This window comes from Cavia porcellus, unplaced genomic scaffold, assembly GCF_034190915.1.
Source record: "Cavia porcellus strain 051 isolate PalLab524CR breed Dunkin Hartley unplaced genomic scaffold, mCavPor4.1 scaffold_11, whole genome shotgun sequence".
In the NCBI taxonomy this organism is placed as follows: Eukaryota; Metazoa; Chordata; class Mammalia; order Rodentia; family Caviidae; genus Cavia; species Cavia porcellus.
This window is the reverse complement of record NW_026947494.1, coordinates 57,714,527-57,729,446: the sequence shown is the minus strand read 5'-3', so window position 1 is coordinate 57,729,446 and position 14,920 is coordinate 57,714,527. Positions and strand designations below refer to the sequence as shown.

Genomic DNA, 14,920 nt, shown 5'->3' with positions numbered 1-14,920 from the left:
CATTTGAGTAATTTCAAAGATCTATTACAAATTGTGCTGCTATAAACATGGATGAACATATGTCATTGTGGTATGATGTTTTCAATTCTTCTGGGAAAACACCCCGAAGGGCAATAACTTGGTTGAATGGGACCTCTAGTCCTAGTTTTTGGAGGAGCCTCCACACTAATTTCCACAGTGCTTGTACCTATCTACATGCCTACGAAGGTTGGCAAAGGATGTTCTGCCTCACAACCCCGCCAGTACTGATTATTCAGTGATTTTTGATGATAGCCATTGTTTGTGGGGAAAGGCAGAATCCCAGGACCTGATGTTTTTCAGTTCTTTATATGTTCCAGATACAAGTCCTTTGTCTGAGGAACAGTTGGCTAGTTTTTCCCAATATGTGAGTTTTCTTTTCACTCTGTGGGTGACTTATTTTGCTGTAAATAAAAAAACTTTGTAATAAGATGAAATTCCAGTTGATCCTTGAAGTACTTCCTATGTAGTTTGTTCTTGTTCATGAAACCTTTGTCTACTGCCATGTCTTCAAGATTTCCACCTAATTTCTAGCAGATTTCATATTTCTCTTTTAATATTTAGATCTTTGATCCATTTGTGCCAGGGATTTAGCTCAGAGGCACAAGCACCTGCCTTCGAATTGCAAGGCCATGAGTTGGATCCCTGGCACCAAAAAAAAAATCTTATTTGTACTTTAGTGCATGGCGATAGCCAGGGGTTGGTTTTTAGTTTTAGTATTCAGCATATGGAAAAAAGTTTTTTCAGCACCATTTATTAAAGAGGATTTCTTTCACTGAACATCTTTGGCTCCTTTCTCAGTGAGAGTGTGGCTGAGTGTAGGTTGTGTCTGCATCTTTTCTGTTCCAATGATCCTCAAGTCTGTTTGCCAGTACCATGCTAATTTCATCACTGTAGCTTTGTAGTATAATTTCAAGTCAGGGATTGTAAGGTCTCTTGCTTTGCCTTTGTTGCTCAGGATTCTAGGTCTCTTCTGGTTCCAGATGAATTTTAGGAATGTTTTCTCTAGACCTCTGAGGTACACTAATGGTATTTTGATCAGGATTGTATTAAACCTATACAACAGTTTTGGGAAAATGGACACTTACACAGTGTTGGTCCTTCCTATCCATAAGCAAGGGTATCATTCCATTTTCCAGTATCATCTTTAAACTCCTTTTTCAAAATCCTGTAACTTATACTGTATAGATCTTTCACTACCTTTGTTAGAAGGATTCCTAAAAATCTCAGTTTTTTGGATACTATTGTGAAAAGTGTTGTTTCCCTGGTTTCTCTCTCACTGAGTTTGTTATTCGTGTACAAGAAGTCTACTGACTTTTGATCGTTGACTTTGTATCCAGCTACACCTCAGAATTTGTTTACTAAATCTGGAAGTGTTTTGTGGAATTTTGGGGGTCTTCTAAGTAGAGTGTCTTGTGGTCTCCAAATAATAATTTCACTTCTTCCTTCCTTAGTCCTCCTTTTATTTCTTTCTCTTGTATAATTGCTCTGGCTGTTTCCAGAACTATATGGAACAGAAGTAGTGACAGTAGATATCTTCACCTCGTCCCTAACTTTAGGTTGAAAGCTTTCAGTTTTTTTCCAATTAGTATGATGTGGGCTGTTGGTCTGTCACAGAAGACTTTTTATCTGATTGAGGTAAAGACCATCTACCTATTCCAATTTTCTGTAGGATTTTTTTTTAATCATGAATGTGTGTTGGACTTTACCAAATGCTCTTTCTGCATCCACTGAGATAAGCATGTGGTGTCTGTCCTGAGTTTTGTTAACGTGCAGTAGTATATTTTCTGCTTTGCCTATGTTGAACCATCCCTGCATTCATCCTGGGATGAATCAGAGTTGGTCATGGTGTGCAATTTCCATGATGATTTGCTGCATTCCATTGGCCCAGCTCCTGAGGGCAGCCTAGCCAGCAGACCATGAAGGCTGAGATGCTTGCAGAGAAGCCCTGACCCTGGGGTCAGCAGGGAGCTAGCCACCTGCCGACATGCCTCGCCCCTGCAAAGCACGAGGTGCTGCCCTACTGCCCAATGCCACGGGCTTCATGTCCCATCTTCATATATGCCTATGCATCAGCATGGGCAGTGTCACTGTGCATCCTATGACAAGGCCTCTCCGCCCTAAACCTTTGCTATGGCTGCACCATCCCCGCGTGTGGAAAAGCAATGGAAGCCCTTTACCTGGGCAACCTGGTGGCAGACGCCATCTTGCTGCCCATCATGACCCCAGAAAGGAGCAACTTCCTGGCCAGCACACAACTTGGTATGGACAGTGGCTGACAGCTGTGGGCGGGACTTCCCTGACGTCACAGAGGCAGGGAGCCGCCTGTGGTCACCGCCCACTCAGGGTGGGTCTGAAGGGCCCCGCCCTCTCCAGCCTGGGAACTGGATCTTGTGCTTCCTATTGTGTTTTGCACCAGAGGAGTTCCCATCCTGGCTCCACTGTGCTTGGTTGAGCTTACCTGTTGGCTAGGACTAAGTAGCTAGTCCCAGACACCCAAATATCTGATTTCAGTATAGTTCAAATTTTAGTCTGGAGCCAAATGACTAAAACAAGCTTCTGTGATTTCCTGAAATGCACAGTCTTTGATAAGCCTCTGGATGCCTGCGAGGTCAGAAAAAGAATGGCCACTTTGGTTTAGCAGGGGCCTCATCGTATTCTCTCGCTGATTGGCATTGCTTGATTTCAGCCGATTTGCTCGGCGGTTTCCAAATCTTGCGAGCATCTTAGAAACATATTACTGAGCCCAAATACTGGCTGTCTGATTTAGTACGTATTTCTCTTAAGTCGTTGTTCCTGATAACTGCTGCCTCTGCTTCAATTTGGAGAGAACTCAAAAGTTCACAGATCACAAGGACTACTCTGATTCAGTATGTATGTCTGTAGAGAAGAGCACAAGCTTTGTAAGTGTTCAAAACTTCTCTAAGCAGCATGTATTCTAAAATTAGTCGGATACCATTATTACACAAGCAAAGCACATAAGCAAAGTTCACAGAAAAAGTACAAACTGAAGATATTAAAAGACATTTAACCTGCATTACTCTAAGAGAAATGTAAACTATACCTTAACACTTTTCACCTGCCAAACTGGCAAGCACACAGATTCACACAACACAGGGCAAACTATCTGTTGTGCTAACTTGGGCGGCTCTGATATGTGTGACACTTGGTCAGCAGTTCCGTGTTAGCAGAATGGAAAAGCAAGGTGTGTTGGCCTTAGAAATACTAGCTCTTTGAGCCAGGGATTTAGCTCAGCAGTGTAGGCACCTGCCTGACAAGCACATAGGTCCTGAGTTTGACACTGGGATCAACAGAAAAAGAAGAAGAAGAAAGAAGAAGAAGAAGAAGAAGAAGAAGAAGAAGAAGAAGAAGAAGAAGAAGAAGAAGAAGAAGAGGGGGAGGGGGAGGGGGAGGGGGAGGGGGAGGGGGAGGGGGAGAGGGAGAGGGAGAAGGAGAAGAAGAAGAAGAAGAAGAAGAAGAAGAAGAAGAAGAAGAAGAAGAAGAAGAAGAAGAAGAAGAAGAATGGCTAGTAGCCAGGGTGCTGCTAAAGACATCAACTTGAGACAACTGGTCATTTTGCAAGCAAGATGTATAAGGAACTGGTGGCAGCCAAAAAGTCAGCGTTTGCAGATTTGCCCAGCTGATAGCTTCTAGACCCCAAAAGGTGAACAATGAGCATTCTTTCAGGAATCACTTTTATTTTGAGGTTATTGTAGGTTCACATGGAGTTGTAAGAAACAAACTGCTGGATCCTTTTGCATGTGGCATTCACTAAGTGGTAACATTTTCAACAACTACAGCATAATACCATAACCATGGTATTGGCACTGAGACAGTTAAAAGACAGAAGCCTTCTGTCACTAAAATATTCCTCCTGAAGTGTTGGGAGCCGCGGCCGAGCCCGGTCGCCTTACTTGGCGGACGTGAGGCCTGTAGGAAAGAGCAAAGCCTGAGCTAGATTACCCCTCCCATCGAGTGTGCTAAGATGGCGCTTATCTCCTGCTTCCTGCTTGGTAAACAACCCGCCCTGTAAGATCTCCTGCTTCCTGCTTGGTAAACAACCCGCCCTGTAAGATCTCCTGCTTCACAACCCGCCCTGTAAGATAGTCTGCCTAGCAACAACTGATGTTAGCCAATCAGCCCGCATCGCGCGCTTTGAACTGATTGGCCACTGTAACCCTATAAAAGTGAGTGCCTCTCCCACCACGAAAAAAGAAGCAGAAGAAGCACGCAAGGAGCCGCGGAGAGCGGACCGGTAGAGGCTTCGGGACAGACTGTAGGGAGAAGCACGCAAGGAGCCGCGGGGAACGGACCAACAGAGGCTTCGGCCGGGAGGATTCCCGGGGCAGGCTGTACGGAGAAGGAAAATAAAAGAAAAGGTTGTCCACTGCCAGACTTTGTTGTGTGTCCTTCCTGCCGGCCGGGAGTGACACCGACATCTGGTGGCCCGTACGGGGACTGATCACCCCCGAGACGTGGCAGTGGACAACGCTCCAACGCAGAGCTGCAAGACAGGTGAGTAGAGGATAAACCTGGGCCCTGGGTGGCGCGCACCTACAGGGTTTGTAGACTCCTCTCAGGCTCACGCGTAAGTGGCGGATTCCTTGGGCCTCATGCGGTGAGTAACATATTAAAAAATGGGAAACATGCTAGGTAGCGGCACTAAGAGTGAGGGTGGTTGCGGGGAAAGCTCTCAAGAGCTTACAAAAGTACGCAGGGTATTTGAGCAGGCCCAGTCAGGGAGCTCCCGAGAGGGGTCCGTCAAGGGGAACAAAGATGCTAAGGAGGAGGACGGGGCTCAAGCCTCGGAGTCGTCTGACTCCGAGGACGAGGGAAGGTTGAATGGTGAGGAGGCCCAAGAGACCAGCTGTCAGGGGCCTAAGTCGCTTGATGGGGAGACGCAAGGCTCTTTCGCTGCGTTGCGCCGCGAATTGCGCTCCGCTCAGCTAGGCTTACGAAAAAGCAGAGAGCTTCTGAGCGCCCCCTGGCAGGGGAGGGAGACAGAACCTTCCGCTCCGCCCTGGAACTCGTTCCCGGAAGCGGTCCCTCGCCGCGAGGCCGCCGCATGGGAACTCCCCCCTCTTCCGTCAGTACAGGAAATAACGCACAGGCCGCCATTTTCTGTTCAGCCACGGCCGCCATCTTACGATGCTCCGCCACCGGCGGGACGTTATTTCCACAAACAGCTGTGGCGTGGGGGTCGTGTGTCTAATGAAGACCACCCGTTCCCAGGGATAGATAGCGGCCCCTATGGGATATATCCTGTACAGATGGCCATGGGTCAGGGACGTAATGTGTGGGAACCCTTTGAAATAAAGCAGATTAGAGAACTTAAAAATGCAGTTACAACCTTTGGGCCGACTGCGCCTTACACCATTGCCATGCTGGAGAACCTGTCTTCTGGGCCCCTCACCCCCGCAGACTGGACTCAGCTGGCAAAGGCGTGTCTGCCCTCGGGTAGTTACCTGGATTGGCGAGCCTGGTACGCCAAGTTCGCTGCCGAACAGGCGGAAAGAAACGCTAACCGAGGGAACCAGGGATGGAATAGAGACATGCTTATGGGGGAAGGCCAACACGCTGATGATCAGACTCAGTTCCCTGGTGCAGTTTATGAGCAGATCAATACCATTGGGCTTCGCGCCTGGAAGCAGGTGAGTGGTGCCGGAACGGCATCCTTGTGCCTTTCTAAAATAGTCCAGGGCACAACAGAGCCATTCGTTGATTTTGTGGCTCAGATGCAAGATGCCGCCGATAAGATCTTTTCCGATAGGGAAGTGGCTCAACCGCTGGTTAGGCAGTTGATTTTCGAACAATGCACGAAGGAATGTAAGGCAGCAATAGCCCCACATAAGAATAAGGATCTTAACGCCTGGATCAGAATATGCAGAGAAATAGGGGGGCCGCTTTCTAATTCGGGAGTTGCAGCTCTTCTGGCTGCGGCAGTGCAACAAAGGGGACCTCGCGGGCCTAGAGAGGAACATAAAGCCAAGGGGTGCTTCAGCTGCGGGGACCCAGGACACATTAAACGCAACTGCCCAAATAGTGCAGACGCCAAGCCTCGCCTTAAAAATGAAGGATCGTATAACGTCTGTGGGCGATGCAGAAAGGGTCCACATAAGGCAGAGGATTGCAGGTCAGTTTATGACGCTCAGGGAAATCGTATTTGTGGCCGAGATGTTAACGAGCCAAAAAACGGCCAGAGGGGGCCCTCCTCGCCGGCGGGCCCCCACCCCCGAGACAGGACAACACAGGGTGGCAGCCTTCCACAAGGGCTACCCCTGGGTCAGCAGGCGTGGACCTCTGTGTCGCCTCCAGACTCATATTGACGCCCGATATGGGTGTTCAGGTGGTTGAGACCACATTTAAGGGGCCGCTGCCTAAAGACACGGTTGGCTTGGTAATTGGAAGGTCCTCTACAGCCCTCCGGGGTCTTACGGTGATCCCTGGGGTCATAGACTCAGATTATACAGGCAATGTTAAAATTATGGTCCAAACTCTTGTAGGTACTATGGTAATCAGTGAAGGGGACAGGATGGCGCAGCTCCTGCTGCTCCCCAGCCTCCATAAGAGGTTCCAGTCTAAGCAAAAGACCAGAGGAGATCAAGGCTTTGGCTCCTCCGGGGAGATTTTTGAGGGACTCCACATGACTCTTGACAAGAGGCCCATGCTTTTGCTTAAGATCAATGGCAGACAATTAAAACATGGTATCCCATACAATCCCCAAGGTCAAGGAATCATTGAGAGGGCTCATAGAAGCCTCAAAGAAATTTTACAAAAACAAAAAGGGGGAGTAGGCCAAGGCCTGGCCCCAAAGGCACGATTATCCATGGCACTATTCACACACAATTTTTTAAATTTAAATAATGATAATTGCTCCCCAGCTATGGAGCACTGCAACCCTTCCCCCAACCATAAAGGGTGGGTTAAATGGAAAGATGTCCTAACAGGACAATGGATGGGCCCGGATCCGGTAATCAGCTGGAGCCGAGGCGCGGTTTGTGTTTTCCCACAGGAACCGGGACGAGAACCACTGTGGGTACCGGAGAGACTGACACGGGCAACAAAGCCCTCGACTGAAGATCAGACCTGCCCTACCGGAGATCCATCACAGACCAACCAACAAGATGAATAGAAATAGTGGTAGCCCAAAATGGACAAAAAGATCCTCAGGCATATGCATGGCTCGCTCGCCTAGCCTACGACCGAGTCTAGGGGCGGTGAGCTTCCCACACTCCTCCTCTAAAAAATTATGACATAGCTGGGTAGGAGAGTCAATGACGGGTAAGAGCGTACTCCCCCGGTGCGACTCAACCTAAGCCAGGCCCTACCCCATCCTGCATGTAAGCCGCTGGACTGTTAGATGCTGCCCAGGTCTAAATTTCTCTCCGAGGGGATTTCTTTACGGAGAGGAAATGAGTGCAAGCTTGTGTGCATCCAGGTTCCGTCCAGTTTGTGCCTGGCCCTAGAAAAAGGACGAGGGCCTCAGGGCCTTGGCAGACCATGGGATGGCCGACCAGGGTCTAAGCCAAGGACCTACGGTGGGCCTACGCATAGGGCATAAGCCTCTGCACCCAGTCCAGGAAGGGCTACGATGCGCACATTCATAAAAAATAAAAAAGGGGGAGATGTTGGGAGCCGCGGCCAGGCCCGGTCGCCTTACTTGGCGGACATGAGGCCTGTAAGAAAGAGCAAAGCCTGAGCTAGATTACCCCTCCCATCGAGTGTGCTAAGATGGCGCTTATCTCCTGCTTCCTGCTTGGTAAACAACCTGCCCTGTAAGATCTCCTGCTTCCTGCTTGGTAAACAACCCGCCCTGTAAGATCTCCTGCTTCCTGCTTGGTAAACAATCCGCCCTGTAAGATCTCCTGCTTCACAACCCGCCCTGTAAGATAGTCTGCCTAGCAACAACTGATGTTAGCCAATCAGCCCGCATCGCGCGCTTTGAACTGATTGGCCACTGTAACCCTATAAAAGTGAGTGCCTCTCCCACCATGAAAAAAGAAGCAGAAGAAGCACGCAAGGAGCCGCGGAGAGCGGACCGGTAGAGGCTTCGGGACAGACTGTAGGAAGAAGCACGCAAGGAGCCGCGGAGAGCGGACCGGTAGAGGCTTTGGGACAGACTGTAGGAAGAAGCACGCAAGGAGCTGCGGAGAGTGGACCGGTAGAGGCTTCGGGACAGACTGTAGGGAGAAGCACGCAAGGAGCCGCGGGGAGCGGACCAACAGAGGCTTCGGCCGGGAGGATTCCCGGGGCAGGCTGTACGGAGAAGGAAAATAAAAGAAAAGGTTGTCCACTGCCAGACTTTGTTGTGTGTCCTTCCTGCCGGCCGGGAGTGACACCGACACTGAAGTCTTTTTTAATAGTTGTTTAGTTGATGGATTGAGGTACAGGGTATTGAACTGAGGGGCTTTCCACTGAACTACATCCCCAGCCTTTTTTTATTTGGAGTTTGAGACAGGGTTCCACAAAGTCATGAAGTCCACCAGCCTGGCCTTGAACTTGTGATTCTCATGTCACACCCTCCCATCATGTGGGGCTTCAACATTGGCCCAAAAGCCCTGGGGTCAAGCAGTCACAGACTGTAACCTCCACAACAGTGAGCCAAAATAAGCCCTTTACTTGAGGTGTGCTGTGCACCTGTAATCCCAGCACTAAGGAAGTTAAGCCTTGAGGATCACAAGTTCAGGCTCCTCTGGGAAAGTTAAATAAAAAGAAAAAGGAGTGGGGGATGTACTTCAGTGGTAGTCGCCCCTGGGTGCAATCTTCTTCTGTACACAGGAAAGGAAGAACAACAAATGGCTGTTTGAACTGTTTATACACTTAACCTTCCATCACCACCAGGGGCAGCAGCACCACCTGATTCTCCAGGATGAGAACTAGCACAACTGCCCAGGGTGGGACAGAACATTCAGGGAGATGTCAGGGAGGGGCGGGAGGCTGCGCCCCGTTCATAGCTTGAACTACCTGGAATGATTCATCCCTAGCTGAGCGCCCTTCTCTGCTCCTCCAGGGCAAAGCTGGAAGACTCAAAAATTCTTGGGATGGAGACCGGGTTTTTTCTTCAAGCTTAACAGTGATAAGCAAAGGACAGTGTAGGAGGAGACACCTTTGAAAGGATCTTAATGAGAGTTTTGGAGGTTTTAAAAGGGCTCCCTGTGAAAGCAGGAAAACAAGAGTTAAAAACTGAACTCGGATTTGGCAGTGATGGCTTGGAAGATGTACTTACATTTGCATATATGCCAGCATTGTAAGCAAATGTTTTATAGTTATTTAGAAGAGGAATCCAAGCTCTTCCGATCTGGTAACTTCCGTACTTTCTCGTTCTTCGATGCAATAGTTCATGTGCTAATTAACAGTTAGTTAAACTTTATTACTTTTACTGTGGTGTTAAAGTCCTTTGCTGTGTGCCAATCTGCACCTCTAAAATAAGTACCAGATGAAAAAAAATTAAACCACCTACTATTTCACTGTCAAATGATGCATTAAATTAAAATGATTCCTAACAATTTATCAGTTTAATATATGTATAGTAAGTGTACTATTTTCATTTCAGGTTTGCAGATGGTTTTCTATAAACTACATTTGTATCAAGTTTGTATGTGAACAATTTTTTAAAAAGCTCCACAATAAGGTACACATAGCGTGTATTTAAGAAACTGGCAACCAAATAAAGAAGAAGCGGGGGAAGCACTGGGGGGGGTGAGGAAACAAAGAAAGAGAAGGAGGAGGAGATCGGGTAAGAAGAATAAGAAGAGGAAGAAGAAGAAAAGAAAAAACTGATACTGCAGATGCTTGTGAACAATCTGAGTTAAAAATGCTTAGATTGTGAGTAACTTGTTGTGCAAGTGTTTTGCAAGACAAGCAAGCATTTCTAATAAAATTTAACTTTATAAAGGTGATGTCTTGCAATACCAGTAGTACCTGACACTGAATGTCACATGATCACAACTGAGCCAATGGTTCCCTACTCCCACACCCACACAACAAATGTAAAATCAAATTAAAAATGATTAAAGAAGTGATTTTCAAGTGTGCTGACTTTTTTTTGGCTACTGGGAATCAAACTCATGACCTCACACTTTCCAGGCAGGCACTTAACACTGCTGAGCTAAATCCCAGACCAGGGCCCCAGACCAGGGCTTTGGATTTAGCTCATGGCATAAGTGCCTACCTGGAAAGCAAGAGGTCAGAAGTTTGATCCCCACCACCAAAAAACAAACAAACAAACAAATCCCCATGCTGTTAAATGATCATATTGGTTAATCTTATTGCATATAAGATTACAAAAGAAACATTAATTCCGCTTGTATATGACTAACTCTAGTACATAGACAGAAATATGGCAAAATGGTCCCCATTTTAAATGAATTTTTTAAAGAAATTCAAGAGCATTCTAACTGATTGAAATCGAAAATGTAGTTTTTATTTCCTCTAGAAACTTCAAAATGCACTTACCCAAGAATCCACACCACTGTTTTCACTGATTGTCAGACAATGTTTCACATCACCTTTCTTGTGTCTTAGAGTTCATTCTTTCTATGAATAAAAAATGAAAGAAATGACCATGTGTTACACGATCCCCTTCATTTATTTCTATACCTCCTTCACTCATTACTTCGTGACTACTACAAATGAAGTGTTACATGCTGAGCTGAGGCAGGACAGATCAAGATAAGGAGGCACGGAGGGACTGAAAACTCCATGACTACCAAAAACAGGTCCATTACTAAGTGAAAAAAGCCACGTTCACTGAATTTCTATTCCTTTTCTTTCTTGCTTTTTATTGTATTTATTTTTGGTACTGGAGATGGAACTCACAGCCTCATGCTTGCCACGCAGGCACTCATGCCACTGAGCTAAATCCCTGGCCCTTTCATTTCTATTTCTATATCAAGAGGAGGGAGAGACACTATATCATGCACCATATTCTTCTGCCTTGCTCACACTCCTTAAGCACTAATGCTGTGCAATGAAAACAATGTTCTTGACTGCATTCACCTGCACTGGATGAGACTTGTTATTTTTCCAAAACTGAGCATGTTAATTGTTGGGGCTTTTTGGCTCAGCAGAAAAACAAAGGCAGAAAAGAAAAAAGGCCTTATCAGTGGGCATGGGAGAGCTGCCAAAGAATGCAAGATCCCTCTGAGGCAGACAAAGAAGCCATGGGGCTTTGATTAGGTTTGACAGGGGATGGTGTGTGAAGAGGCGGGCAGAAAGACCTACTGACAGCTGATGGTGGAGATGCTGGCACATGCAGGAAAAGCAAAAAGGTCAACTGGAGCTCGGAGGAAGAACACAGAAATCAATATTAGAGGGACACGCTGTCATGTTAGGGTCCAGCACCAGGTTGGGCAGGCACCACGTGAGGTCTGGCAGGCTCCCCATGAGTGAAACCTATCACTAATTCAAGCGGATTTCATACCAAGAGCGGCCCGTAGGGTGATCTGGGGCTGATGCTGACCTCGCAGGGACACCTCCTCCTGTACTTCATTGTGGCCCCATCTGCCACCCAGTGTTCTTTCTTCTACTGTTCAGTTTCTTTAAGTCAAGGAATGAAACACCTAAAGGAAATAGCAAGGAAGGCTGCATCAAAAACCACGACTGTTTCCTGGTTTATTACCAATAATACCTCCACTCACAAAATTATAGAACAATAAACAAAATTACAAACCAGGCGACTTTAGTTTTATAGGAAAGTTAGAACATCTCAATATACTAGGATTATAGTAAAATAGATATACACATCTCTCATGTGCACTTATATGCACATATTTTGTGAGATACTCATTAAATTCCTTTGTTGTGAAATAATTCTAGCTTTCATTTCTTGGAAATTGCCTGATTATAGACTTTGATATTTATTCAGTGAATCAATCCTTCAATTTTATAGCCTTAAATCTTTGGTTGTCAGTCAAAACTGCCTAACGCTGCTTTTCATTATGATAGACAATGTGAAATCTGCACTTCTACAAAATTTCTACACACATTATTACAATTTTATTACCTATAGGCACACTGTTGTAACAGAAGTACAGAATTCATACACCTTCGATACCAAAAGCCCAGCAACGCACATTCCCCTCATTCTCAGACCCTGGAAATCACCATTCTACTGCCTCCTTGAAAGGTTGCTATATTTTAAGCATCTCATATAAAGAAAATTGTGTAGTATGTGTCCTTCTGTGATTGCTCTACTTCACCTTTCTGGGTTCTTCTGCAAAACAACAGAAACCAGGAGTGAAACCATCTGCGCTCCCATGTTCACAGCAACACTTTCCATAACAAACAAGATGTAGAAGCAATATAAACATTACTATTGCAATGGATAAAAACCAGGCCATACGATTCCTACAATTCAAAAGTATTCTGCCACTAAAAAGAAGGGAACTCTATCATAGGTAACAATGCAAGTACATTTCTTTCAAATTAATTTAGTAGCCATAGAACTTTGTTAGGGAAAGATGGGAAGTCCCAGATAACTTCTCTCCTGCACAAATGACAACTGGAACCAGACACAGGCAGAAAGCATGTACTGTACTTCAAAATGCTGCAAGCACGCAGTACCAGGCAAATGGGGACTGGCATCCAAAGGAGAACAACAGCCCATAATGGGCTGTTCCATGTTGAGTTTCTCCTTCTGTGTCTTCCAGCTTTGTCTAGGGAAAGTAAATTCCAGTAATCACTGAAAGAATAAATACTGGACCCCAATCCTTGTTTGTATCCAGAGAAGTGTGGACTTCTCCTCGGGGCTGGGGGTGCGTCTGAGGCTTAAAGAGTCATCCCCATCCCACTTTTGTGCGTTTTTTTCCTCACCGGTTGCAAAGTTGTCCAGCAGTCTCAAGAGAGGCAGAGGGACCTAAAGCCCCAACAGATGACCTGTGCCCACAAAGGAACAGGCAGTGACTTCTGCTGTATGAAGAGAATGAGGAAAATTGCCACTATGTTTGTACTCTATTCCTGTTGCTGATGGCCTGAGGGTTGACCTGCCCTGGGGAAGTTCTCTTCTTGTGGCAGGAAAATGTAAATGGCATTTTAAAGAGGAGAGAGCTGCAGAAAGAAATCACTGAAGTCTGTGTAAGAGCCAGCACAAGGTCTAGACTCACACTGAGCGGCTTGCACAGAATAGTTCCAAAGAAGCAAGGCAAAGGCTTTGGAAAGCGACTGAGCTATCAACCACCAGGCATCCAGTAGACCACCGGGGCTGGGGGTGGGGCACTGTGGCCTGAGCACAACCTGGACACTGCAAAGCAAATGCAGGATGCGGTCTGATCCTGCTGCCTTGACAGCTTTGCAGAACAACAGAACAAGAGAAACCATTGCTTGCCTGAGGATAGGAACCAGAGTCTCCTAAATCAACCAGCAAACTGTCCAGGGCACTATCCAAAACTAAGCAATAGTACATATAGAAAATTGAGACCATCTGACCAATCCTCAAGGGAAAGGGCAATATCCAGCCCTGAAACAACCCACTTAAAGGAAGGATCATGGAAAACACCTACCATGAAAGCAGAAAGCCTGATCAAACTGTAGACACTTTGTTAAGCAAAGGTAAAGCCATTCTGTTCTCAGCCACGGAACTCAGCTAAATCATATGATTTCATCCAACTGAAAGCCCTGGGAACGTGGTGACAACTTTGCTACACACAACTATGTTCACCACAAGATAGCCATTGTACCACAACCTTCAGCTAAAAGCTTGCAACTGTCCCCTGCAACCTGTGTTTGCCACTCTATAGAAAAGACAAGCTCTATGCAATCACCCCCTCAGACTTTGAGGATGACTCCCCTGGAGATCACTAAATTTCCTTTCTTCTCCTGAGCTCCTGGTTACTGTTGGCTCAGTTTCCCCTACAACACTAGAAACAACCATTCTCATAGACAGACAGAGAGAGAGAGAGAGAGAGAGAGAGAGAGAGAGAGAGAGAGAGAGAGGGAAAGGCCAATACCCTTGACATGAATGGAATATGACATCAATGGAATTCATTTAATGGAAATAAATAAGCTTCCATCAGAAAAAGAACAAGAGTCCAAGACTCTGTGGGGCATTAAAATGCCAATCTAAAAGCAAAGAGAAAGAAAAAAGAACAAAACAGTTAAGAGTCTCAGAGACATGCAAAGCAACATAAAACATTTTAACATTTTACCATCCTCGTGGGTAAAGGAGGAGTTGAGGAACAAGAGAGATACAGGATAAAGTAGGAGATAGGTCACAATTCATGGAAAACACATCTAAGATGCTGGGAAAAGTCTCACCCAAGACACGCTCAACTCAATACACAAGCATAAAGACAATTCTGCAAAATACTCAGAGAAAATAACAGGACCAATACAAGGAAATGTCAATTTAAAACTTCCCATGGAAAACACACCAGCCACAAGAGACTGAGAGAACACCTTGCAGGGCCGAAAGAAAAGGTCCCCCCAGGCACTGTGTGCCTGTGATGTAAGTTCTGGGGCCCAAATGAATATAAACAGGAAGGTTAGAGAAGGGGAGAAAAACGCAAGAGATTCTGTTACTAGAAGGCTTGCTACAGAAACACACGAAGGGATTTTCTTCAGGTTGAGGGTAAAAGGCAGGAACAGGCAGGGTGTAACTTCAGGAATCCAAGAGGAGGAAAGGAATGCTGCCTGTTTGGATATCTGATGCTGGTTACTCTCCTCTTCAGTTCACACACAGGGCAAGAGCAGGAAGATGCAAAAGCCTGATGCCAAAGCTTTCAAGTGTCCCAGGCGGGGCTCAGGCAGGAACCCTGCTCCCCTAGTCCCTCCTCCTAGGATCAGGGCCCACAGGTGACAGCCCCAGGGCTCTGCCTCAGGGCCCTCAAGGGACTGCAGCAGCTCATTTCCCCTTAGCTGTCCCCCTCAGCCCGGGTAGGAGGGCGGGAAACCTGCAGCCTGTTTG

General features: G+C 46.4%; 1 protein-coding gene and 1 long non-coding RNA gene across 2 annotated transcripts in view; one reads left to right on the top strand and one right to left on the bottom strand.

Moving 5' to 3' along the window:
* Window positions 1-7,141, top strand: part of LOC134478114 (endogenous retrovirus group K member 5 Gag polyprotein-like) — a 67,063-nt gene extending 59,922 nt beyond the window's left edge. Inside the window, exon 2 of the mRNA XM_063258289.1 lies at window positions 4,755-7,141. Coding sequence (XP_063114359.1) covers window positions 5,289-6,344 — 1,056 coding nt within the window. The 5' untranslated portion in view covers window positions 4,755-5,288 and the 3' untranslated portion in view covers window positions 6,345-7,141. The remainder of the gene's footprint in view (window positions 1-4,754) is intronic.
* Window positions 7,142-10,225: 3,084 nt separating this feature from the next.
* On the bottom strand, window positions 10,226-12,297 carry LOC134478116 (uncharacterized). Its single transcript, XR_010050538.1, has 3 exons — window positions 12,219-12,297; window positions 11,441-11,579; window positions 10,226-10,554 (listed from the first exon to the last, which is right to left on the bottom strand). It is a non-coding gene; the product is annotated as an uncharacterized LOC134478116 (long non-coding RNA).
* Between the last annotated feature and the right edge of the window lie 2,623 nt (window positions 12,298-14,920).